At 47.5% G+C, this 25,818-nt stretch overlaps 1 protein-coding gene across 7 annotated transcripts in view; it reads left to right on the top strand.

The window, feature by feature from the left end:
* STIM1 (stromal interaction molecule 1) overlaps window positions 1-25,818 on the top strand; it is a 102,768-nt gene that overhangs the window by 41,808 nt on the left and 35,142 nt on the right. For all 7 annotated transcript variants that reach the window (XM_053384819.1, XM_053384821.1, XM_053384820.1 and 4 more), the window contains 3 exons: window positions 3,058-3,188; window positions 16,494-16,608; window positions 24,675-24,786. In XM_053384819.1, the coding sequence (XP_053240794.1) occupies window positions 3,058-3,188; window positions 16,494-16,608; window positions 24,675-24,786 (358 nt within the window). The remainder of the gene's footprint in view (window positions 1-3,057; window positions 3,189-16,493; window positions 16,609-24,674; window positions 24,787-25,818) is intronic.

Genomic DNA, 25,818 nt, shown 5'->3' with positions numbered 1-25,818 from the left:
CCCCTGCATGAGGCAGGAGACAGCTATGCCTGCAGAGTTAGCAGGGGCTGCAGGAATCAAGAGAAGCATTGGCTGGCTTCATGGTTCCCCCACATTGTGTGGTTTTTGCATAGCACACAAACACATTCATGATTTGTGATATATTGCCAGGTCAAAAATTACGAAACTGATATCACGATAGGGACTTCAAACTGGTTTTGGACGGATGTATCAATATATATCCCAGCCCTAGTGACAGGTAGACCTACTGCTTTGCTCACTCCTGGCAGCCATGGTAGGGAAAGGGAGGAACAGATGAGTTTCCTGGCTAAGGATGCTCCAAATTCCTCGTGCCTGATGGGACTTGCAGGGGTGTTGCACTTGGGTACAAGTACAGAAAGCGGAACGACTTGCCCATAGGGTGCTTGTCTCGCCGTTTTTAAAGGCACGAGAATCTAGGTTAACAAGATAAACAAGATGCCTTCATCACATAACTCCCCTATGAGGGCAGACTGCCATGATGGGTAGCGGTGAAGAGAATACCGGGCTGTAGGGTAGGTCTGTCCTAGACTGCATGCGACGCGTGAAACTGGAGCAACAAGCACAACTCTCAGTCCAAACTCATGACTCTTGGCTCATGTGTCTTGAAAGTCATCTGAGTGTCTCTGGTCTCTCTTGGGGTGGGGAGCTGGCCTAATTCTCCTTGCGGGAAGCCGGCTGAATGAATGGGGGGGGGGCTGCGTCTCAGGAGTTGCAGGGAACTGGGATTGCAACTTGCTCCCTTGGGGACAGCAGGGAATAGAGCTGTAGCAGTGGCCGGAGGGCTGGGAGAGTCATCGAATCATAGGAGTGTAGAGTTAAAAACCTCCAGCAAAGGAAAGCCCACCACTTTCCATGGTCCATCAGCTTTTACAATCAGAAAGTTTCTAAATGTTTAGTTGGAATCTCCTTTCTTGTCCTTTGAATCCATTGGTTCGGGTCTTCTCCTCTGGAGCAGCAGAAACCAAGCTAGCTCTGCTGTTTTCTTGACAGTGCACCCAACTCCTCCCTGGCTCCCCACCCACCCACTGCTTTTATATAGACCCCTGCAATTCCAGGCAAAGCATGAGCAAATCCTCCAGGGCTGTGCTGTGTGTGTGTGTCAGCCGGCTGAGCCTGTCCTCGGCAGACACCTGCGCTTGCAGAAAGTTGCCGCTCTCTGCAGTCCTCTGACTCATCAGGCCTCCTTTAGCTTTTGAAACTTGCTCCATATCGCAGCCTGCCGGTTTCTCCTTCTTCGTGTTTCCTTTGCTCCTGGCTTGCGACCCAACAGCACATATTCAGCGGCACACATTTAAGCGATGCACGGAGGGAGCAGGGCAGGGCAGGAGAAGTCCACGTTTGAAACCTGAGAAGAGCTCCCTTGTTTAGATCTGCAGTGATTAGACACCTTGATATTGGATTTGAGGGGTAGTGGTCTGGGAATGCCAGAAATATACAGTCCTCTGTTGTTGGTGCTGTCAAGAGGTGCTGTCATTGTTCACCTTTCGCTTAAGGGCTCTTCCCTTTGCCTTGATCCCATTTTTGAGCTCTTGACAGGTCCTTTACATTCTTGTCTGTCTGCACAAGGTGTGTGATGTCCCTATAATGAGGGCAGGGCTTTTCCGGCCCAGCTTTTCCGGCCTTTGAGCAGGCGGTCTGGAGGTTTCCGTGGTTGCCGTCTGGTGCAAAATTGGGCACCGAAATGTGTTCTCTTGCTTGCATTACAGCCACCGGAGGTTTTCCCTAATCTGTGTACTGTTTGACTTGCTTCAAACTCAATAGCGCTGAAATCACTGGATCAAGCTCATCAGCTTTGTTGAATTAATTAAACTAAATAGTTTTAATTGGATCCTGGATAACTGTGCAATTAATGGTCATTGCTTTGAATTTTATTGTGCTGTTATCTTCCCTAGTGGGTTGTGCAAACCACCCTTCTGAACAATGCTTTTTATAGGGGAGGGGCAGTGGGGATGAGTTTGTGGAACCAAGCAGGCGGTAACCCCAGAATGTCTGGGAACATCTGCTCTAGTGCATCCCAGCAGCCCCTATGCCTTCTCCTCCTAGGTGTAAGGGGCACCAACATTTATGAAGTCTTGATGCCAGCTAAAAATGTGGTTATTCATCCAAGCATTTTAGCAAAGTGCTGTCTTTTCTTGTTTCGTTTAAATACAACTTAAAACCAAATATTGTTTTATTGTGTTTTAATGTTGTTCCCTGTTCTGGGATTGTGAGGACAGTGAAGAGCAGCTTGTACAAAATCATTTGAATAAACCAAGGAAAAAACCTGTATTTAAAGCAATATCCTTCCTACCTTCTGGAGTCAAAAAGGATTCCCTCAACGCCTCCACACCCAGCCCATTGGGTTAGGAACGCTTGTCTTTTTCAGGAAGGCAGGAAACTGCTGCCCCAAAGTGAAATCATGTAGCATTTCAGGAGCCAGGCTCAGTCTTGAAAGTTGTGTAGTAGCACCTCTGAGCATGTGTGGAGTGCCTTCCACCCCAAGCCGTGAGGCTTTATTGATTGATTTATAGCACAAGGGCTCCCAGAACGGCTTATATATCGCAAGACCGCCCCTATCCCTACTCTACCCCTATCCCCAGACTTACAGCCTGAAAAAAACACAAAACACAAGGGAAAGGGGACAGAGAGGGAAGAGGAAAATCAAAACTCGGGCACCAATCTCTGTTGTTCCAATAATGACCATCTGGCCCAGTTTGGGGGCAGGAGGTGTCTGGTGGAGTGGGGCCTCCAACACAGCTTGATGGAGCAAGCATTCTTCTTCCTGTTTCTCCCACCGATGGAATGTCTGTGTCCCAAGTGACTGTCAAGGGGGGATTAGGCCTCATGCACTGGATTAGAGGTTAGCTCTTGGGGTGTCGCATGTCCCAGCTAGATTGACTCACCACTCTTCCTCCAAAAACGAAGCCCAATTGTTCTCAGTTGTCTTCAAAGGCCAATATTGTTTCCCCTCCCACCTGTCTGGAGAACCGGCAAGGCAAAATGCCACGCGTTGGGGCGTGACTTAACCCTTTTTGTTTTTATCCTCCCTCCCCACAGAATTCTGCCGCATCGACCAGGCCTTGTGCCACAACGAAGACGAGCAGCTCAGCTTCGAGGCTGTCCTCAACATCCACAAGCAGATGGACGACGATGCCAATGGCGATGTCGACGTGGAGGAGAGCGATGAGGTGAGGGCACAGCAAAGGGCACCCCACTCTCTCGGTCTCCAGTCCCTCTCCTGACCTTCCCACTCCACTTAGTGTACATATGTTTCAGGGGACCCGGCACCCTCTCCCCACAGCATAGAGATTCTAAAATCTTACGTTGTAAACAGCCCTGTGGTCTTTGGATGAAGGGCTGTATGCAAATTTAATAAATCAAGCAAGAGGTGACACAGTCAGCTTGGGCAGGAGGTGTCTTGGACTACAACTCCCATCAGCCCCAGCTAGCCTGGCCATCTGGAGGGCACCAGGTCGGGGAAGCTGAAGTTAGACTGAAGCTCTTGGCCACCTTCACCTGCACCACAGGAAGCAGTGCTGGCCAGCAAGCTAGGTGGCTTTAAAAGAGGACTAGGCGAATTAAGGGAGGAGGAGAGGGCTATAAATGGGTATTGCCAGGGTGGCTGTGCTCTGTCTCCATAGCTTCTGAATCCCAGTTGCTGGAAATCGCAGGAGGGGAGAGGGTTCTGGTGCTCAGGTCCTGCTTGTGGGTTTGTCTTTGGAGCATCTGGTTGGCCGCAAGAGAACAGGATGCTGGACTAGATGAGCCATTGGCCTGACCCAGCAGGCTGCTCTTATGAACCATACAAAGATTATGCTCAGCAAAACCTCCGTCAGTCCAGGACCCAATGCATTGTGAGGGGTTGGACTAGATGAACCTGAGGGGTCCAGCCCAACTCCACCATTTTATGAATTCTCTGAGTCTCCCCAGAGGACATCTGCCACCACCCAGCCTCCCCCATCTGGCTGCTATACTCTCCCTCCGCCCCCTGCAAATTAGCCAAGAAGTTCCTAGCAAAAAAAGGGGGAGATGATTGCTTGGTTTAAAACCAGTACAGGGCAACAACCTCCTCTCCCTCCCTGCCACTCTCATAACACTTTCATACACTTAGAGATGAATGAGACACAGAAATAGGGGAGGTTTTCCGTTGTGCCGCTCTCTGCTTGTCTTTTGGAGCAAAAAGTAGATGGAAAATGCCAAGCCGCCCTTAAGCTCTGGGTCTTTCTTATTGAATCCTTCCACCTGCTCCCTCCAGCTTTAGGGCAGTCGTAGTCCAGCTACTCTTGAGAGGCGGCATTTTTCCTCCTGCTGCGCATCTTGAAAATGGAGAGCATGAGGAGGCCCTATGTGTGTGTAGAAGCTGAGCCTGAGTCAGCTGCACATTCCTGCCTCCTGCGACACAGGGGCTTCCCTTAACCTTCCTTCTCTTAAGCTTTCTTCCGAAACTCTGCTGCTTTCCTTCAACATTGTCAAAGCAGGTGTGGGAAAGGAGCTGCAAAATGGCTGCAGGTGCTGTTCCATTTAATGTGCAATAAAGATGAAAAGCTTAGAGGAGCAAAGGAGGCCTTTGCACAGTGTTGAGAAAATAGATGGAGGGCTAAAAAGAATTTCTGAATACCCCAAGGTTAGTAACCCTGGTGTCCCAGGTCCTAGTTCAGTACTCTAACCACTAAGACCACACTCCTGATGTTTAAAAGGGAAGCTAATTGCTCCCAGGGAAAAACCGGAAGCCTCTTCTTGAAAGAGATACATCTCCTCCACCTCTAATGGGTGAGTTGCCTTTGGGTAGCTGCGTTTTGCATCCGTTGTCCATTTCCACATGTAGGTTTTTGCCTTGTGATTTCTAAACATCACCCTTGGAAGTACCACCAAGTAAGTGGCGTTAATTCCAAATATATGTGTTTAGCGTTGGGGTGCAGGGCACTGGACTTCTGTATCTATTTTTAAGTGCACCGCCCGGTTCACCAAAATTGTTATGAGCTGGTGAGGCCCTAGCCGAGTTAGCAGAATGAAAAGTGACTATCTAAAGGGTGTCTTTTTCTTTTCCAAACTATGTTTGGAGGATTTCTCATGAGCAGAGCTGCTTAGAAAGGAATCCTCCCTAGAGCTCTTAAAGAAACAAGCCACATCTCTGAAGCTCAGATTAAGAACCTTCCTTCCCCCTGTTTCCCCTTAAGGCCTGGACTACTGCAGTTGCTTTCTGATGTTCTTTTAACAGATAGAGACAGGGCTCTTTTTCAGCCGGAACTCTGTTCCGGCACCTGCCAGATGGGTGCCATTGCCATTCTAAGAGAACTAGGGAGGTGTTCATGGTGAGTTCCGGCACCTCTTTTTCAGAAATAGGTATTTGGGGGGGGACCATTAATTTTAATCTGGAGCCGCAGAAAGAGCCAAGGACTCTGCTTTCAAGGTGTGCAGTGGAACCTGAGTCCTTTTCTTTGTAGCTGAGCAAGAGCTTGGGATCTCAACTGTTGCATTTCCCGCATCTGAGCAACCTGCCCTGCCCAGTGGGGGCAGGCCCACATCTAGGTGTAGCATCTAGGTGTAGCATCTTCTCAAGGGAGATGTGCCTTTTGAGTCTTCTTCTCCCCCTCCCTGTGCATTTAGGACTTTCTCATCCCTCCTTTCGCTGCCTGAAGGGCAGTTTCCCAGGGGAAACGTCTTGACTTGGACATGCTTAAACATGTAAGCCTGATTGCTCTTGGCTCTGACTTCTGATTCCACTAAGCTGAAGTACTCGGGGGCCTTTCTTTCATTAGGCAAAAGTGATGCTGTCAGGTTGCGTTCTGTGCAGAACGGGAAAGCTGTGTTTTTCCAGTAATCTCTTTCCTGTGGAGCTGAGACTGTGTGAGTCAAGGCTGAATCAGAGCATGTTCACATACACACAAGCAGGTCCTGCTAGCCAAACGCAATGCGTTCTCAGAAAACGTTCCCTTGGCGAGCCTTCACATAACAAGTCAATGATCTCCATTGAGTCCTATGGGGAAGTTTCTGATGCATTTCCAACCATGGAATTTTGACCCCAAAGTGACAAAAAAAACAGGAAAACCCACTGAAATCTTGCAAGAGGAGAACGAGGAAGGGGAAAATGCTCTTTTCTCTGTCCTATCTCTCCCCCTCCCTCCTTCCCACCATGGTTTCTGGCAAAGCAGCTGCCACAGACCAGCAAAACACAAAATAGCTTGCACATCTGAATCTGCAACGTGTATAGCGAGATTTGGGTACTAATTACTCATATTTGGATAAGTGATTTTCATATAACAAGCATTTGGATAGTGGGACCTGCATATATATATGATCTCTTCCGCTTATCATTTGTTCAGCATTTGTCATTTGCAAGGTACCTGCCCGATACTTGGATTGTCAAAGATTGTTGCAGTTCTGTCACTATCGTTCTCACGTCCCGGGTGACATCTTCATATTTGGATGTCAAGAATAAAAGAAACCAGCTTTTGATCACAGCTAAGTGGTAGAGAGGGAGATGGATTCCCGGCTGAAACACTGGACAACGGCTACCAGTAATTGTCGACAATGTTGAGGTTGATGGACTAGTGGTCTGGTGGTGTAATGGTTAGAGTGTTGAGCTAGGACCTGGGAGAGGCCAGGCCTCGAATCTCCACTTCAGCCATGAAACGCACTGGGTGACCTTGGGCCAGTCACTCGCTCTCAGCCTAACCTACTCACAGGGTTGTTGTGAAGATAAAATGGGAAGGAGAAGTATGTACGGCTTCTTAAGCTTCTTGGAGGAACGGGGGGATATAAATGCAGTAATAAATGAACAGACCTTCCTAACCAGTCCTTAATTCTCGACTCAGTTTCTTGTTTTAAAGGGAGTTTAGAGCTACAGACAAAACTTGGGATTACACTCATGGAATCTGCTTTAACTTGTCAGGATCATTCCTCTGTTCCTGCTTAAGCTCTTTCAGAGCACAAATCCCAACACCGGTTTAGAGTTTTGAAGAGGCATTAGGCAAAACCTAAGCAAACGCGCAGCTTGAAACATCAGATACTCTAAACTCGGTTTATATTTATTGAGGAATTGACTGTCGGACATAGAATTGGGCATAAGAGCAAAAGGAAGTTGAATGAAGTTTCACTTGGCCTTTGACATAAAATGCAAAGCCTGTGAGCACGGGACGTAGCTATATTTATCATGATCATTATTATATTATAAATAGAATACTGACTGATATATATATATGGATAGCTAGATATAGATATAGATATAGACTGATGGCGGCTTACACACATTAAAACAAGACAGATAAAATACAAAAAGCCAAATATATAAGTAACCACTAATAAATTCAAGCAATATAGAAACAAATCTGTAAACATACAGATAATAAAATCGGGACACCTTTGTTAAAATTCCTTAAAAAGACAGTCCCTAAAACTGCCAGGGGAAGGACAGGAAGGAGGGAGCCGGCCTAGCTTTTCTCGGAAGGGAGTCTTTATTCTCTGTTTTCTGCAAGTCCCTATTCAAGCCGGGAGCAGGAATCTTAGAAGTGTGCCTTCCTTCCTGACTCCAGTCTTGAGAGCACTAGAGACTTGGCGGTGGAGCAGAGACAGAACCCGGCTTCAGACCTCTGCCATTTATATCACACTCATCTTTTTGTTCATCAGCTCTCTGCCTATTTACTCCCGTTATTATTTTTTGCTCAGCCGCTCTCTTCTTTTGCTAAGCTGCGCTGCTCAAAACCTTTGCCCATCCGCAGCCTGGGAGCGCTTCTCTTCACATTTTTTGACGCTCCCCTCTGGGGAGAGGAGTTTGCTGTGTGTTCGGAGGTGGCTGCAGGGACCGCAATTAAAAGGAGCGCCCCTGAACCCCAAGGGGAATCCCTTCCAATTGGCGGCCTATTTCTGGTCTCGCGCAGAGGCAGGCGTAGCTCTCGAGGTGCCCTGCGACTTAATTGAACGGATTTCTCTCTCCTCCAGAATTTTTGCCAAGGGAATTGGCAGCTCTGGGTTTGCAGCTGAGGAAAGATGCCTGCCTGCAGGCTGTAACATTAGCAGCAGCTTTGTCCTCTGAATCACGGGGTGAGCACCCTAGAATTCATTTCTGAAACTGCAGGTGCTTAGGGTCCACTGAAAGCCCCGTTCCTCCCTAGCTCAAGGCTGCCTTGGAAGTTGCCAGCAGCACCCTTTGCCAAACCGGTTTGTCGGCCAAGATGCAGCAAAGAATGATGTCACATTCCAAACCAGCCGTTTTGTGACTTATTTCCCCAGCGGGGCAACAAGACATCACATGTATTTGATTTATTTTGAAAGGTTTATATATCCTGCCTTTCCATCTTGCACCCAGGATACCCAGTGCACCTAGCGCCGGCAAATATTTTATTTAATAAAACCCAGTTACAGTAGGTAGAAACTGGCCCAAGGCTTCCCAGTGAGATTCATGGCTGAGGTGGGATTCGAACTTGGGTCTCCACAGTTCTGCCTGATTATGCCACAGCGGCTCCAAGTAATCAGGGGAGAATTATGATTATGATTATTAATTATAATGGCCTTTATTTATAATCACTTTTCTTTTTTATCTTTTCCCTGCTCCCCAAATGAACAACAAAACAGTAAAAACAATAATAGTCTTCCTTCCATCAAATAACCAAAATGTTTTAATTAATTAAAGGTTGCTAATTAAGTGTTTATTTGTTAGGACCTACCATAACTGCAAAGTGTGTGATGCTTCTTGAAAGCTTACTTTCCTCTTTGCTCCCCATTGCACTTTCCTTTTGTGTTGCTTCTGTTGGGCCCTGTCTGCCTTACCTCTCGATGTGTGTGCAGTGCTGTCCCTGAATTTTGAGAAGAGGCCGTGCGCTGTGCTTCTCAGCCCATTCTCCAGAAAGAGCCAGTTACCTCACCATTGAAACATGGCCAGCTGCCTCCTTTTTCTGCTGCTGGGATTACTCGGCCGCACGTGCCGTGGGCCTTTGTGTCTGCCTGTGGAGGTGTGCCTTCACCTCCACAGCCTGGGGAGGGAGACAGAATCCCAGGTGCCTGGCTTCCTCAGGGCTTAAAATTTGTGGCTAAAAGAAGTCATTTTCCAGCCCTGCTGGGCATGTAGATAGGCAGGCCTACATGAACGTTCTGTCCTCTAGTGTTGCCATACTCCAGTGATCTCAGCTGTTAGTTGTGATTCCTGAGTTGCAGAGGGTTGGACTGGATGACCTTTGGGGGTCCTTCCAACATCATCATCATCATCATCATCATCATCATCATCATAATTTATTTGTACCCCGCCCATCTGGCTGGGTTTCCCCAGCCACTCTGGGTGGCTTCCAACAGAACACAAAAATAGCATAACCTATTAAACATTAAAAGCTTCCCTAAACAGGGCTGTCTTGAGTTGTCTTCCAAAAGTCTGGTAGTTGTTGTTCTCTTTGACATCTGTTGGGAGGGCGTTCCACAGGGCGGGCGCCACTACCGAGAAGGCCCTCTGCCTGGCTCCCTGTAGCTTTGCTTATCCCAGGGAGGGAACTGCCAGGAGGCCCTCGGTGTTGGATCTCAGTGTCTAGAATAGACAATGGGGGTGGGAACCCTCCATCAGGTACACTGGGCCAAGGCCATTTAGGGCTTTCAAGGTCAGCACCAACACTTTGAATTGTGCTCAGAAACGTACTGGGAGCCAATCTAGGTCTTTCAAGACTGGTGTTATGTGGTCTCGGCGGCCGCCCCCAGTCACCAGTCTGGCTGCCACATTCTGGATTAGTTGTAGTTTCCGGGTCACCTTCAAAGGTAGCCCCACGTAGAGCGCGTTGCAGTAGTTCAAGCGGGAGATAACTAGAGCATGCACCACTCTGGTGAGATAGTCCGCGGGCAGGGAGGGTCTCAGCCCTATGAATGCATTTTGGCTTAGCTCATGCTCCGTATCTCCTGCCGATGCAGAGGACCCACCGCCTCCTGCCCTTGAGTTACAGGACACTGGCTCCTTCCTGGAGACCTGCTCCAGTTGCACCTGAGAGGTGACCTGATAGCCGTCTCCAAATATCTCAAGGGCTCTCCTAAGAAAGATGCAGCAAGCTTGTTTTCGGCTGCTCCAGAGGGTGCGACCTGAGCCAGTGGATTCAAATGGCAAGGAAGGAGATTCCAACTAAACGTTCGGAAGACAGGAAGAGCTGTTCAGCCATGGAACGGACTCCCATGAGAGGTGCTGGGCTCTCCTTCCTTGGAGGCGTTTAACAGAGGTTGTATGTCCCTCTGCCAGGGATTCTTTAGCTGCGATTCTTGGATTGTAGGGGGTTGGACTAGATGACCCCGGGGTCCCTTCCATCACTACGGCTCTACGATTCTATGACCGTGTCCTCTTCCAAGAGACCTTGGAAGCCTGTTTTCACTGGGGCTCTGCTGAAGGAGGGCCGACCGGGAGATCACTTTTCCTTCCTGAGCTAAATATACTGAGCAACAGCTGGTTCCCCTGCCTACATCCCTAGGGGAGATCACGGCTGCTCTGAGCTGTGCACATTGGCCACTCTAGATGACATTGCCATGTTCCCCGTGGAGGTCACAGGCTGTGGGGCGGGGGGGGGGGGTTAGGAGGGGATATCTCTATCTTTGCATTCCTGCCTGGTTTGGCTGCAGCCAGTGGCTTATAATCTCCAGAGATCTTGGAACATCTTGGGAAGGTTCACCCTGCCCTCCTCACCACCCACCCTCCTTTATTTCATTTCGTTTTCAAATCATGAGCTTGGCTCACTGAGAATGTCACAGGACTGCACAGATTTTCTTAATCCCTCTTTTCAGGCGGTGCAGCTTCAAAACTCTGCTCAGTCAGGGGCCTCTTGGCCAGGGAGAGAGAGAGAGAGAGAGGCATTCCAGAAAAAGGATCCACTGGGCACTTCTAGAGTCCTGCAGTTGCAGCTTCAGTGCTTTCTGGCTCCAGGAAGGCTTTCCTTCCTCTCCTTTGAAATTAGCGCTCTTCTGTCTTCTTCGGCCTGCCTTTTCCACTGTCTTCCGTGCTCCCTCCCTTACTCATCTTGCAGCATCTGCACCATGCGTGGGTTTGTGGCTCAGCTGGGAAAGGGATTGGCCCCCATTAGATGTTTTACTAAGCCTCTTGATCACCGGAATTTGCTTAATGCGGTGTAGTGGAGAGTCACACCGATACTGAGCTGGATTCTGAATTCATTTGTGTTCTGCTTTCTGCCATGCCACATCTCTCTATAAAATGGTGCTTTGCTTTGCTTGCCCTTTGGTATTTGATATTTCACACACAAACACACACACACACAGAGAGAGAGAGAGAGAGAGAGAGAGAGTGAGTGAGTGTTGTGTTAGCAGTAGGAAAGTGACTTCCCGAGGGTGCAAGCCTGGGCTGTGTGTATGGAGGTCCTGAGCTACCCAGATGACAAGACCCCCCTCTCAGGCGTGCTGATATAGTCCAAAGGAAAGGAAAGCAAGACGTTTGGCACCTTCTTGGCCGCGGTAGTTGATGGTACGAGGCGTGCAAGATGTCATCCAGTTGCCTTAGGAACCCAACTCTGGAGTCGCAGAGGGTTTACTCCTGTGGCTTTTCTTCTCCCAAAGATGTCCTACAAGGCAGCAGATGTTTAGGAGGTTTCCTTCTCCTATATGGGCTCCCTTCCCAGGTGGATAAACCCTATCTGAATATATCCTCTCTGTAGTCATAAAATCAAAGAGCTGTGCTGTAGGGTCATCTCATCCATGCGTCCAATGTAGGGATCACGTCTCAAGAATCCCTGACCAGGTGGCCAACCAACCTCCGCTTAAAAACCTAAGGCAGGGTTTGTTTATTTATATACCTCCTCAGTAAGGTAGCTCCTTCGAGCATCTGATGAATAGAGTGGTGGCCCACAAAAGCTTCTGCCACCTTAGCTGGCATTGACTTGGAAAGCCTTCAGACCATCAGGGCCCAGGAGACTCCCAAGGACTGTGTCTCCCCATTCAGCTCACTCTCTTTCAAAAGATACTCTTTCCAGGTGTTGCTCTGGGTGCCCTCACTGTTTTGAGGAATACTTGGTCAGTCTCAAAAGTGACACTGAGCCTTTGGAAACTCCCCCCAACCACCCCCCTCAAGTTCATTCCATGCCATTGCTGAGCGAAAGCTGCCCCCCCCCCACCAGAAGGCATTTTTAAAGGGGGACTTGCAGTTGGAAGGGGTGTGCTTTGCTGGGCTCATCGTCCACACCCCCTTTTCATTTCTGAATATCTTGTAAATATGGAACCAGTGACTGGTTTACTGAGGCCTTTTGCTCAAAATGTGAAGTGTGCTTAAAAGCTTATGCTCTGCTATATATAGCCGAAATCCAGGGTTAGGGTTAAGCCCTTTGCATATTAAAAGAGATAAATTTATGTATGCTTGTAACAAGGAACGGTGATTTCACCAATGGAAAACGCTAGCAACAAAAACTGATCAGGAGTGGAAAGGTTTCCATCCTTTGGAACCTTTCAGGTTAATTATCTTGAATTGTTTAATGAATTATGGTGTACTTTGGGTCAGGGTAGAAATAGATTTTGTAGAATTGGCGACTGTTAACAACTCAGAAGTCAGTGGTTGTGAAATGTATGTAACTTTCCAAAAACAGTTGTGGTTTTCATTCAGAACAACAGCATGATGTGAAGGGGGATTAATGTAATACCTTTAGAATTGGTCTAAAAATATATCATCTGTGTAAACTTGAAGAGGAAGTTTCTTTGAATTTTAGATACTACTGGTATCTGACTCGGCACATAAAGAGGGAAAAGATATAACTCATGACAGTTCTGAAGGTAGAGTGAATGGAGGCTGGGTGTGTGTGTGTGAGATACATTCAACTTTTTGTCAATATCCCTCCTGAATCCAAAGTCCCTGGGCGTCAGTTGATTCAGGAAGTGAAGGATATGACTAGCCAGGAAGACATTCCATCTGCCGACCTTTTTGGACCTCTAAGCAGAGAAATGCAAATGCGGCTTTTCTGTCGGCTGCCTGTTGAAGGGGGTCTGTGGTGCTTAACCTTGAGAGGGCTCAGGTGTGGCTTTGCAAAGAGACACATGAGAGCCCTGATCTCCCGGCTGAGTTTCGGAAGCCACCTTTGCTTGCCCTTGCACACATCTCCGAAGCTGTGACTTTCAGAATAGCCTTTTAATAGGCAGGTGCTAAGAACTTTGGAGGAGAAAACAGAGATGCAGCCTCTTCAGCTTGTCCTGGATGTGGCTTAGGAACGTGATGCTGCAGTTTATTCTTAGCCTCCCGGCAGCAAAGATGAATTTGCAGTTTGCGCACGGCGAATGGATTTCCTCTTCTTGGCAGACTTACCTTTTGCTTTTCTTCAGAGGGTCAGAGTCGCCTGCCTTGCTTGCTTGTTGAGCAGATCCGCTAGGTGTGCGTTTGCACGCTTGTGCCTCCACGTGGACAGCTGCTTTTCATCTCCGATGGGAGCAGCTGGAAAAGCCACCTCTTCTTTTTCCAGCTTCTCTGCAAAGCTCTGTAGCAGAGTAAGGCGTTTGTGATGGGGGGACAGGACAGGTCTAGTGAGCAAAGCTGAATTTCTGCCAGTGGCCTCATTAAGGAACTGCAAATGGGGACAAATGTGGGAGGCAGTGGAAGACAGGAGTGCCTGGCGTGCTCTGGTCCAGGGGGTCACCAAGAGTCAGACACAACTAAACGACTAAACAACAACAACAAATGGGGACAACCCGGCCCATTACTCAGGTGAACAGCTGCGATTCAGTAAAGGTTTGCATAGCAACAGTGAGAGCAGAGACATCAGTAAAAGCATGCAAAAAGAGGCAATTGGTTCAGCGTCTTTGTGTGTGTGTTAAAAAACCCTTCTTAAAGGCTTCCAGGAAAGGTTAGCAGCCCGGGGTGAGGAACTGATGGTCTTGCGGACTGATGGGAAGCTGAAAGGAGAAACAAGCTGGTGATTTTTTTTTACAAGGAGCGGGGTGAATAGGACACATCAGGACAGACAAAAGGAAGTCCTTCGTCACGCAGCGTGCAGTCAGACTGTGGAACTCTCTCCCACAGGAGAGCCACCAACCCAGATGGCTTTGAAAAAGGGTTAGACAGATTCATGGAGGCGAGGGCTAGCAATGGCTACTAGCCAGGACGGCTAGGCTCTGGCTCCATAATTGGGAGACAGCAATACAGTGGCTGGAAGGCACAAGAGGTGTAAGTGCTGCTCTCGTGCTCAGATCTGCTTGCAGGTTTCCCACAGGCCTCTGGTTGGCCACTGTGAGAACAGGATGCTGGACTAGTTGGACCATTGGCCTGAGGTGGTTATCACCTATGGAAGCGAAAGCTTTGAGAAAGCTTAATATGGAGGCCAAATGGCCAAAATATTGGGAAATTTTGGAACAGGAAGGGGACAAATTGAAATTGCAGAGCTATGAGAAACTTAAAGAGAAGGTGCGAGACTGGTTACACTATTTTCAAATAAGAGAGGTTTATAATTTGGATAAAAAAATTGGTTTCCAGGTGGAAAAATCAAAATTAGAAACAGAATTGTTAGAACCCAATGCTAAGACACTATCAAGAATGTATAATTTGCTGTTGAAATGGAACACTGAGGAAGAAACGGTAAAATCTGCTATGATAAAATGGGCACAAGATATAGGATATAATATTATGTTTGCTGACTGGGAGCAGTTGTGGACCACTGGGGTTAAATTTACGGCATGTAATGCCCTTAGAGAGAATATTATGAAAATGATGTACAGGTGGTACATGACCCCAGTCAAACTTGCAAAAATCTATCATTTGCCCAATAATAAATGTTGGAAATGTAAAGAAACTGAAGGTACATTCTTTCACCTTTGGTGGACGTGCCCAAGGATTAAGGCCTTCTGGGAAATGATCTATAACGAAATGAAAAAGGTATTTAAATATACTTTTCTGAAGAAACCAGAGGCCTTTCTCCTGGGCATAGTCGGCCAATTGGTGCCAAAGAAGGATAGAACTTTCTTTATGTATGCTACAGCTGCAGCAAGAATACTCATTGCAAAGCATTGGAAGACACAAGATCTACCCACCTTGGAAGAATGGCAGATGCAAGTAATGGATTACATGGAAATGGCGGAAATGACTGGCAGAATTCGGGATCAGGGAGAAGAGTTGGTGGAAGAAGATTGGAGGAAATTTAAAGTCTATTTACAGAAACATTGTAAAATTTTTGAATGTTGATGACATTCAAATGAAATGAAGGGGTTCTAGTAAATAAAGTAAAAGATTATGTAAGAGTGGATTGAGATTAGATGAAAGTTTGAAGTTAAAAGATGTGAAATATGTGAGGAAAAATAATTAAGGTCTAACCAATAGGATATGAATTTGCTGAACCAATTTCTAAGTGGAATACTAAAAAGGGAGGCGTGAGGAAGTCAGGATAATAAGTTGACTAAAGTGGATAAAAGAAAAAAGAGGGTTTTTTGTTTTTGTTTTTCTCTTTTTTTATCTTATGTTAATTGTTTGTATTTTTGTATTTTTGTGCTTTTGAGTTTATTTTTGTGTTTTTCTTACTGTTTGTTTTATAATTTCTTTGTTGTGAAAACTGAATAAAATATTATATATATATAAAAAAAAATAGTTGGACCATTGGCCTGATCCAGATGGACTCTTACTGTGTTCCAAGTGATGGTTCCCCCATTCCTTGGGGACTTGCAGTTTAATATCTTACACAAAACCATGCTCTTACGTGTTAATTCTTTCTGCAGCCCTCTGAAGTAGCTCAGCCCCCAGACCAGTTCCTTTGTTGTTTCTGAACCTAGGTCTGCCCTGTCCACACCCAACAAACTTTTAGTTGCCCTTACAGTCACTGTTAAAATGAGAACATCAATAATAATAATAATAATAATAATAATAATAATAATAATAATAATAATTTGTTATTTATACCCCGCCCATCTGACTGGGTTTCCCCAGCCACTCTGAGTGGCTTCCAACAAAACACTAAAATACAATAACCTATTAAACATTAAAAGCTTCCCTAAACAGGGCTGCCTTCAAATGTCTTCTAAAAGTCTGGTAGTTGTTTATCTCTTTGACATCTGATGGGAGGGTGTTCCACAGGGCGGGTGCCACTACTGAGAAGGCCCTCTGCCTGCTTCCCTGTAACTTGGCTTCTCGCAATGAGGGAACCGCCAGAAGGCCCTTGGCGCTGGACCTCAGTGTCCGGGCAGAAGGATGGGGGTGGAGACGCTCCTTCAGGGATACAGGACCGAGGCCATTTAGGACTTTAAAGGTCAGCACCAACACTTTGAATTGTGCTTGGAAATGTACTGGGAGCCAGGTAGTTCTTTCAAGACCAGTGTTATATGGTTTTGGCGGCTGCTCCCAGTCTAGCTGCCACATTCTGGATTAGTTGCAGTTTCTGGGTCACCTTCAAAGGTAGCCCCACGTAGAGCGCATTGCAGTAGTCCAAGCGAGAGATAACTAGAGCATGCACCACTCTGGCCAGACAGTCTGCGGGCAGCGAGGGTCTCATCCTGCGTACCAGATGGAGCTGATAAACATGGGACTTGGGGCAACTGGTTGACTTGGGGCTGTGTTTTTCCCCCTCCAGTTCCTGAGGGAAGACTTGAATTACCACGACCCAACGGTCAAACACAGCACCTTTCACGGGGAGGATAAGCACATCAGCGTGGAAGATCTTTGGAAGGCTTGGAAGTCGTCCGAAGGTAAGGCTGGCATCCAGCTCTGGCTGACTCGCCTCAAAAAAGGAGACTGCAGAGTTGGGAAAGGGAAAAGGGAAGCCCAGATGATCAAGGGAGCAACTCCCCTTCGAAGAAAGACTGCGGCATTTGGGGCTTTTGAGTTTAGAGAAAAGGCGAGTTAGAGGCTGCATGATAAATGTTTATACAATTACCTGTGGTGCGGAGAAAGTAGATAGAGGAAAAAGCTTCCCTCCCTCATAGCATTCAAACTCGTGGGCATCCAATGGAGCTGAATGTTGGAAGATTCAGGACAGGGGGAAGAAAGTCCTTCTCGCAGTGCAGAGTTAAACTGTGGAACTCCAGCAGGCTCTTAAGTTCTCAGTGTTCAAAATCTGCCTCTCTGCTCCTCCCTCCCTCTCCTCCTCTCTCTAGCAACCTCTTGCGCCTTGGCCAAACCACTTCCTTCTCCTCTCGCCGCTGGCCTGTGGCTTCCTCTAGTGCAGCCCTTGACCGGTTTCAACTTTTGCATTTTTTAGTTTGCATTTGCGACTCCTCCGCCACAGTAGAACAGGAAGCAGGGTGAAAATAATATGCAAATAAAAAAATATAATAAATGGGGGAATTATCTCTTTGCCTCTCTCCCCTCCCCACACTGCCCTCCTTTCCTGTGCCGATAAAGAATGAGTGAGGTTCAGTAGTGAGTCACAGGAGGCACTGGGCGTGAGTGGGAAGGGCTGCGGCGCGTCTGAGACTATTTTGGAATATTAGGAGCCTGTATTAAATACTAGTGTGTTTAGTCCTGTATGTTTAATCTTGTTTTCCACACAAATTTTTTTACCAACAACCAAAACACAAACAGTGAAACCCCCAGGCGGCTGATACATTGGGTATACATAATCAATAATAACATATTCAAATCAACCTTATGCACAATTCTATATACATTAACACTCCTCCCTCCACAAGGTTTATTTAACTTTTAACATTTTAATTGCCCCAAATTGTTCAAACCTACCCAAATAATTCAATATATTCTCAAACCAATCCTCCTCCTTCTCATTGACCTTAAACCCTTTCATTTTATGTATCTTCACAGTTAGATATTCTAAAATTATAATATTTTTCAGTTTTTTCCTCCATTGGTTCACCCCTAGCTCTTTCCAATTACTCGCTATAACCTCTCTGGCTGCAATTACCATCAATTTTACCCATTTACATTCCTCTTTGGTTTCTAACTCGGTGCTACTCAGGCTAATAAGAACCATTAATTTAGATATTTCCACCTTCCTACCCACAATTCCCGATATTTCTATACCAATCTGTTTCCAGAATTCATTAACTAACGGACAGTCCCACCACAGATGTTCAGTTGCAAGGCATGGGGAATGTAAACGGTTAAGGCATTTCAGGAGACACGCGGGGGTCACACTCCTGTTCCACTGCCCTGCTGAGAGGCGCAGGATGCTTCAAGGAAGCTGAGTGTTGGAAGACCCATGGCAGATAAAATAAAGTCCTCCTTCACACAGCAACTAGTCAGACTGTGGAACTCCCTCCCACAGGATGCAGGGATGGCCACTGACTTGGATGGTCATAAAAGAGGATCGGGCAAATTCTGTCAGGAGTTCAGCCTTCACTCGAGTAGGACCCTGGCAGAGACATGTGCCCGACTGGCATGTTCCCTCCCTTCTGGTCGAGATCGTTCAGGAGCTTCATAAGCTTTCTTCAGCCCGAACATCACAGCGACCGATGCCAACAGACACCGGCACACTTAGGGATCCGCAGAGTCTTCGCAGCTTGCGTGACAGACCTCAGCAACTCAGCATTTTGGCTAATCTACTTTATTTACATATAAACACATACGGAGCACTGCAACATGGCTCCCTCTCTCTCTAGCATCAGACAGCAAAGAGAAAAAGAGCAAAGGACAATAGTCCCACTTCACGGAACACAGTAACACAAACATCCGACTCTGTGGAGTCAAAACATACACCATCATGTGATAACTGCAATCACGGAGCAGGAATTCTCACAAATTCATGGGGGAGCAGAGGGCCTTTGATGGCTGCTAGCCAGGTTGGCTATGCTCTGCCTCCACAATCAGAGGCAGAAATACTTCTGAATACCAGTTGCCAGAAACTGCAGGAGGGGAGAGGGCTCTTGTGCTCAAATCCTGCTTGTGGGTTTCGCACAGGCATCTGGTTGGCCGCTGTGAGAGCAGGATGCTGGCCTAGATGGGCTACTGGGCTGATCCTGCAGGTGCCTCTTGCGTTCTTCAGAGTCCTATCCGCTCTCCAGCACCAAAGCACCCTAGACAAGGCGGCAGTGAGAGCAGAAGACTTGCAGTGCTCTTTGCTCTCCTGAAGTGCCACAGTCGTGCAGAGGGTGTTGAGTGCCTCCAGATAAGGCCACAGCTCCTTTGCCTGCCACACTCAGCAAACACTTCCCCGATGCTGATACTTCTTGCTGCCTTTATGGCCTTGTTAATCTCCCCTGGCTGCTACCCATTCTAATCTTCATGTACTTGTCAGGTTTTTCCCCCAGCAGAAAAGTTCGGCTTGCAGTCGGAGAGCTTTGCTGCCAGATCCTGTGTCCTCATTGTGAAGCTGGCTAGATCCTCCGCTGCAAGTCAGAGCGGAGGCATTATTTTATTATTTTTATTATTAGTTCAACTTATTCACCACCCTATACCCGGAGGTCTCAGGGCGGTCCATAAGAAGACCACAACATATAAAATCAAACCAAAAGCAATAACCCAATACCCCCCCCCTCCAAAAGCCATATTTTAAAAGGGTGTTAGATGTCAATAAGATCAGCCAAAGGCCTGGTTAAAAAGGAACGTTTTTGCCTGGCGCCTAAAGGTATATAATGAAGGCGCCAGGTGAACTTCCCTGGGGAGAGCATTCCACAGAAGGGGAGCCACTGCAGAGAAGGCCCCATCCTCGTGTTGCCACCCTCTGAACCTCTTGAGGAGGAGGCACACGAAGGAGGGCCTCAGAAGATGATCTCGGGGACTGGGTAGGTTCATATGGGAAAAGGCGGTCCTTGAGGTATTGCGGTCCCGAGCCGTTTAAGGCATCTTCTCGGAAGGGAGGCAGAGTCCCTGGAGCTGCTGTGCTGTGCTGTCTGAGGGCAGGGGATGCTCTTATATCCTCACCTGTAACCATTGGTAGTAAAGGTAAAGGTACCCCTGACCATTAGGTCCAGTCACGGACAACTCTGGGGTTGCGTGCTCATCTCACTTTAGTAGCGGAGGGAGCGAGTGTTTGTCTGCAGACAGTTTTTCCGGGTCATGTGGCCAGCATGACTAAGCCGCTTCTGGCAAACCAGAGCAGCGCATGGAAATGCCGTTTACCTTCCCGCCGGAGCGGTGCCTATTTATCTACAGTGGTACCTCGGGTTAAATACTTAATTCGTTCCGGAGGTCCACTCTTAACCTGAAACTGTTCTTAACCTGAAGCACCACTTTAGTTAATGGGGCCTCCTGCTGCTGCCGCGCGGCCGGAGCATGATTTCTGTTCTCACCGAAGCAAAGTTCTTAACCCGAGGTACTATTTCTGGGTTAGCGGAGTGTGTAACCTGAAGCATCTGTAACCTGAAGCGTATGTAACCCGAGGTACCACTGTACTTGCACTTGACGTGCTTTCGAACTGCTAGGTTGGCAGGAGTTGGGACCGAGCAACAGGAGCTCATTCGAACCGCTGACCTTCCGATTGGCAAGCCCTAGGCTCAGTGCTTTAGACCACAGCGCCACCCACGTCCCTAAAACCATTGGTAGAAAAGCAGTCAATATTTATCAGCACGAAGCAAGCTAGTTTTCTGCTGCTTCAGAGGGTAGGACCCAAACCTATAGATTCAAATTGCAAGGAAGGAGATTAGGAAGAACTTCCTGAGAGTAAGAGCTGTTTGGCAGTGGAGCAGACTCCCTTGGGAGATGGTGGGCTCTCCTTCCTTGGAGATTTTTAAGCAGAGGTTAGATGACCATCTGTCACGGATGCTTTAGCTGTGATTCCTGCCTTGTAGGGGGTTGGACTTTGTTAGTGCCTGAAGGGGCGATGGCCTGGGAGGTGTCTCTATTGCCACTCGTTTCCAAAGCGCACTCCAGGAAATCCTAGTCATGGTGTCAACCTGCAGAGATGGCCCCTTTCCTCCTTCTCAGAATCACCAGTGGTGGGTCCTGCCCCTCTCAAGTTGACTAGACTCCTCCCAGGGTTTGGACAACTCTAGAGTAGGCCTACTCAGAAGTTGTTTAGGGCATTCCAGCATCATGGGTTGCTCAGCATTTAAGCAAGCAAAGGTCCACTGTGTTTGAGAAAGAGCAGTTGTCCACCGCTTGGTCCTGCATTTCGAAAAGGTCCAGCCCACCGTTAGTTTTATCTGAACAAAGATTCATTGGGTGAAATGTCCCTGCACTGGGGTGTGTGTGTGTGGAGCAAATAACACTCAAACTCTATTCTGTGATTCTATGAAAGTAAGGAAAGAAAGAAAAGGCAAAAGGACACAATAAAACATTTTTGAAAGCAGAGGAATACTACAATAACAAACTAACAATAAAATACAATTACGCTTACGGAAGTATGTAGTTGCACAGGGACAAGCTTGTCTCTCACACGGGTAAGTCATCTTCCTCCTTGAAGGAAAGTTCATCCACCCCTTCTCAACATTTTAAACCACCTCTTCTGGTCAGAGGAGACTGGCGTTCACATGCTCCCTGCTACGTCCCATCTCTGAGGTGCAAGCCTTATTCAGCTGAGGGCAGTTTCCCCATAGCAGTTATTTTGCCTTATTAAAGCCGCTCCTATCATGTTGCACAACATGCCCACCCCCGGCTGGATTTCAATGTTTGTGGCAGCCTCCCCGCCCCAGACTAAGCTAGCAAGCGAGAAGCGACCAGCCACCCCCAGCCACCCAGCCAAGCCCTTCTACCCCATGCTGCTGCAAGGCTCTGGCTGTTTGCCAGGCTCTTCCTTGCCCGCCCACCTGCGTCTGCCTCCAAAATTGTCTGAACAAACAAAGGGGAGGCTTGGCTGCAGTGCCTCTGCCCACATGCCGGCTGCAGGATTCTTCTCTCCTCCGAGGAGCTTGGCGCTGGAGTGAGCGCTCTGGAGTCCTGTAGGGCTGAATGGAGCAGAGGAACACAAGGAGGAGAGCCTTTGGAGCAAGCCGATGGCCCATCTAGTCCAGCATCCTTTTAAAAAATAATAAATATTCATTTTTCATTTTCGTTCATTACATACATCTCAAATTCTTAACGTTTACTATATATTCCTCCCTCCCTCCTCTCCACAACTTACCCCAACTTGCGGTTTTGGTTTGTTTCCATTTTCACCCACTTTGCTATCTCTCAACAGAAAAAGTTATTAATAACATCAAACCTTAAAAACATAAAAATAAAATTAAATACATCATCTTATTTCACTATCTTCCAAACATTTTCTGATGCTAATAATGTGGATGTTTATTTAAATCCTGCCATCAAGTCTGTTGCCTAGTCCAGCATCTAGCCCAGCATCGTGTTCTCACAGGGGCCAACCAGATGCCTGTGGAACCTGCAAGCGGGATTTGAGCACAAGAGCACTTTCTCCCCTCCTGTGGTTTCCAGCAGCTGGTATTCAGAAGCATTGCTGCCTCCAGCTGTGGAGATAGAGCAGAGCCAGCCTGGCTAGGAGACATTGATAGCCTTATCTTCCAAGCATTAAGCCATCCAAGTTGGTGGCCATCGCTGCTTCCTGTGGGAGGGAGTTCCACAGTCTAACTCTGCTGCATGAGGAAGGGCTTCTTCCCAGCATTCAGCTTCATTGGATGCCCACAAGTTCTATGAGAGAGAGAGAGAGAAAGAAAGGCTTTTCTCTAGGTACTTTCTGTGCATAATGGTGTAAATTTCAAGCATGTCGCCTCTTCCTTGCCTTTTCTGCAGAGCCCCAGACCTTTCCTCAGAGGGGAATTGCTCCACTGCCGGTATATAGAACTGAGCATTTGTGAAAGGGCAATGAGTAAAGTTGCACTGAAAGGGAGGCTCTGTGTGTGCCGGTAGCAGTTTGCACAACCCTCCGCAGAAGATAACAGCCCAATAAGATTCAGAACAGTAACAATGAATTGCAAATACATTCAAAGCCAATTGAAACTAGTTCAATTTATTCAACAACATTGATTAGCTTGATCCTGGGATCCCAGAGTGTTTCAAAGTCATTTACACCTCCAGCACCCCATTGCCTCTTGATGGCCCCCCCAGGTAATCCCACTACACACTTAGGGAACCACTTTTTTCCTACTGAAATGCCACACATCTGTCAGATTCAGGCTCTTAAGGGTTTTTCTGCACTTCGGACTTCCTAATGAACCTCCTCCAGAGGTGAGAACCACTGTGGCATCCTTGCTTTTGACATGAAGCAGCTTTTAAAAAATAAGCCGTTCTCTACAAATAGATGGCACAGTTATGGGCACCTGCATGGCTCTATCTTGTGCACACGCACCCCAATTTATATGTGGACAGACTTGAACAAGCCATCTGTCAAGAGTGCCCCCTGCCACCCACTTACCAGGTTCCATTTTGTTGATGACTGAGACGTTAATTTAGCTGTATTTTATCTTTCCATGCTGGTCCCCATAGCTGTGACCCCTCAGTATTTGCTTTTGGATGAAGTTCTCAAGAGAGCCAGCATGGCTGTGTTAGAGAGTGTTGGACTAGGAGAGGCCAGGGTTCAAATGGTGGCTTAGCCATGAAGCTCCTTGGATGGGCCAGCCACTCCCTCTCAGCCTGGCCTACCTCACAGGGTTGTTCTGAGGATAAAACGGGAAGGACAACTGTGTACACCACCTTAAACTCTTTTTAGGAAAGGAGGAATATAAATCATGATGGTGATCGTAGTTCTGTAGTCCCGACCTGTAGCTCACATTTGTAAGAGCTCAATCGTTTAGTGTGGCAGCCCTTACACTTTGGAACTCCCTGCCTATTGATATCACTGTTCTTATTTAAACAAGCCCAGCCAGATGCTCAGAAAGTTGAGGTGGATTTTTAATCTAATTTTCATGTTTTAACTTCCGTATGTTGCAAATCTTTCTTGGTTTTATTGCTTTATCTTCTTGTAAACCGCTTTGAGGCTTACTACAACCAAGCAGCGTGTAAATTTTCAAGATATGAATAAATAAAAGCACAGCCTGCACAGAGGTCCTGACTCCTCCCCTGCTGTTGGTGAAAGCTGGTCCCAGAGTCCCATGGCTTCAGGCAGAGATCCCATATTCCTTTTCAAGGGTCGGGGGGCGTTGACAGATGCTTAGCTGCTGCATCCTAAGTTTCTTTACCCACCCACACTGTGTTTCTCTCTGCCTCTCTCTGCCACTGCTCCTTCCCAGTTCACAGCAGCTTTTTAAGAACTGATTTCCACATCTGCTTCTCTTGGGTGTCTTGACGCTCCTGAGCTGTCAGGGGCAGGAGGAGAGGAGCAGTCTGTTTTTTGTCATGTTGAGTCTTGCCTGGTTTTGCTGAAGCTCCTTGAAGGAGGAATAAGGGCTTCTTCTAATTTTGCCCAAATAAGTGGACCAATGACATTGCCATACTAAAATACAAAATGGGAAAAGCCTGTTTATTGCTTCAGCTGTTCTCAGCAGACATACAGATGATTGCATGGTTTGGTGTGAGACTGAACTTGGTCGTCAAGTTAGCAAATTGCCCGCGATTATGGCTGAGCAGGGATTTGAACCCTGGTCTCTCAGGTCCTGATCCAACACTCTTCCCTCTCTGCTACATTGCCCTGCCCTGGTCTGACATCCTTCCGTACATTCTCTGATCTTTCCCCCCCCCCCCGTCCCCTGTCCCTTTAGCCTCTTCTCATAGGATTTACTGTAGAGCCTGCAATTGGCCCAGCCTTTGCCAGCATTTTCTGAAATTATGTTCCTCTCTGCATCTTCCTGTTGGTTCAGAGAGGTTTGGGGGCATCCTGTGGCACCAGAAACACAATAAAGCTAGATGGATGAGCCAGACAGTGACAGGAGAGAGGTGGGAGGTCTGGAGACGTGAGCTGAGATGGTGGGGCCTGAAGACCGGCTGCTGGTTGGTTCAGCCACTGACTTGCCCTCTCCCACTTTTCTTTCAGTGTACAACTGGACCGTCGATGAGGTGGTGCAGTGGCTCATCACCTACGTGGAGCTGCCACAGTACGAAGAGACCTTCAGGAAGCTGCAGCTCTCTGGGCATGCCATGCCAAGGTCAGTTCCGGGGGTGCAAAAAAGGAGGCTGGGTTTTGGCCTGTGGCTTCCCAGGGTTTTGTGAGAGCGCTGCTTGGAGATCCCCAGTAGCTTGGCAAAGTCAGTTTCAAACCTGCTTTCGGCGTATAGTGTCGATGGGACAGCGGTGGAGTAGTTGTTGGAATGTTGGACTATGACCTGGGAGACCAGGGTTCAAATCCCTGCTGAGCCATGAAATTCACTGGGGTGACCTGGGGGGTGGGGCATCCACTGCCTCTCAGACTAACCTCTACTGCACAGGTGGGATATAAATGCCACATTAAAAGGTAAAGGGACCCCTGACCATTAGGTCCAGTCATGGCCGACTCTGGGGTTGCAGCGCTAATCTCGCTTTATTGGCCGAGGGAGCCGGCATCCAGCTTCTGGGTCATGTGGCCAGCAGGACTAAGCTGCTTCTGGAGAAATCAGAGCAGCGCACGGAAAGGCCGTTTACCTTCCCGCCAGAGCGGTAACTATTTATGTACTTGCACTTTGGCGTGTTTTCAAACTGCTAGGTTGGCAGGAGCAGGGACAGAGCAACGGGAGCTCACCCCATCGCAGGGATTCGAACTGCCAACCTTCTGATCGGCAAGCCCTAGGCTCTGTGGTTTAACCCACAATGCCACCCGCGTCCCAAAAATGCCACATTATTTATTATTATTTATTATCTGAGATTCACAGGGTGCTTTACAATATCAAAACACAAAAAGGCATAACATAATAAGGGATAAATGCAATAAATGCAATAAATAAAATTATATAAAAATAAAACTTATCCATCTGGCCACTTTCTCCTTCTCACACATTTGTGGGGGCTAACAACCAGCTCCCTGGGTTTAGCAAGAGGTGTTCTCTGCAAAGCAGAGAAGATATCCCAGCAAAGGAAGCTTTCCTGCTTTATGAAGTGAGAATAGCTGGTGCAAAATATCCTTGTGAACAACCAGGAAGCTGCCTGTTAAATCTCCTACCTGCCTGCTGGTGGTGAGTCCTCGCAGAGCTTGCCTGAGGGGCTAC

Source organism: Podarcis raffonei, chromosome 4 (assembly GCF_027172205.1).
Source record: "Podarcis raffonei isolate rPodRaf1 chromosome 4, rPodRaf1.pri, whole genome shotgun sequence".
Classification (NCBI taxonomy): domain Eukaryota; kingdom Metazoa; phylum Chordata; class Lepidosauria; order Squamata; family Lacertidae; genus Podarcis; species Podarcis raffonei.
Note: the sequence above shows the minus strand (reverse complement) of the source record. Positions and strands in the feature narration are given on the sequence as shown.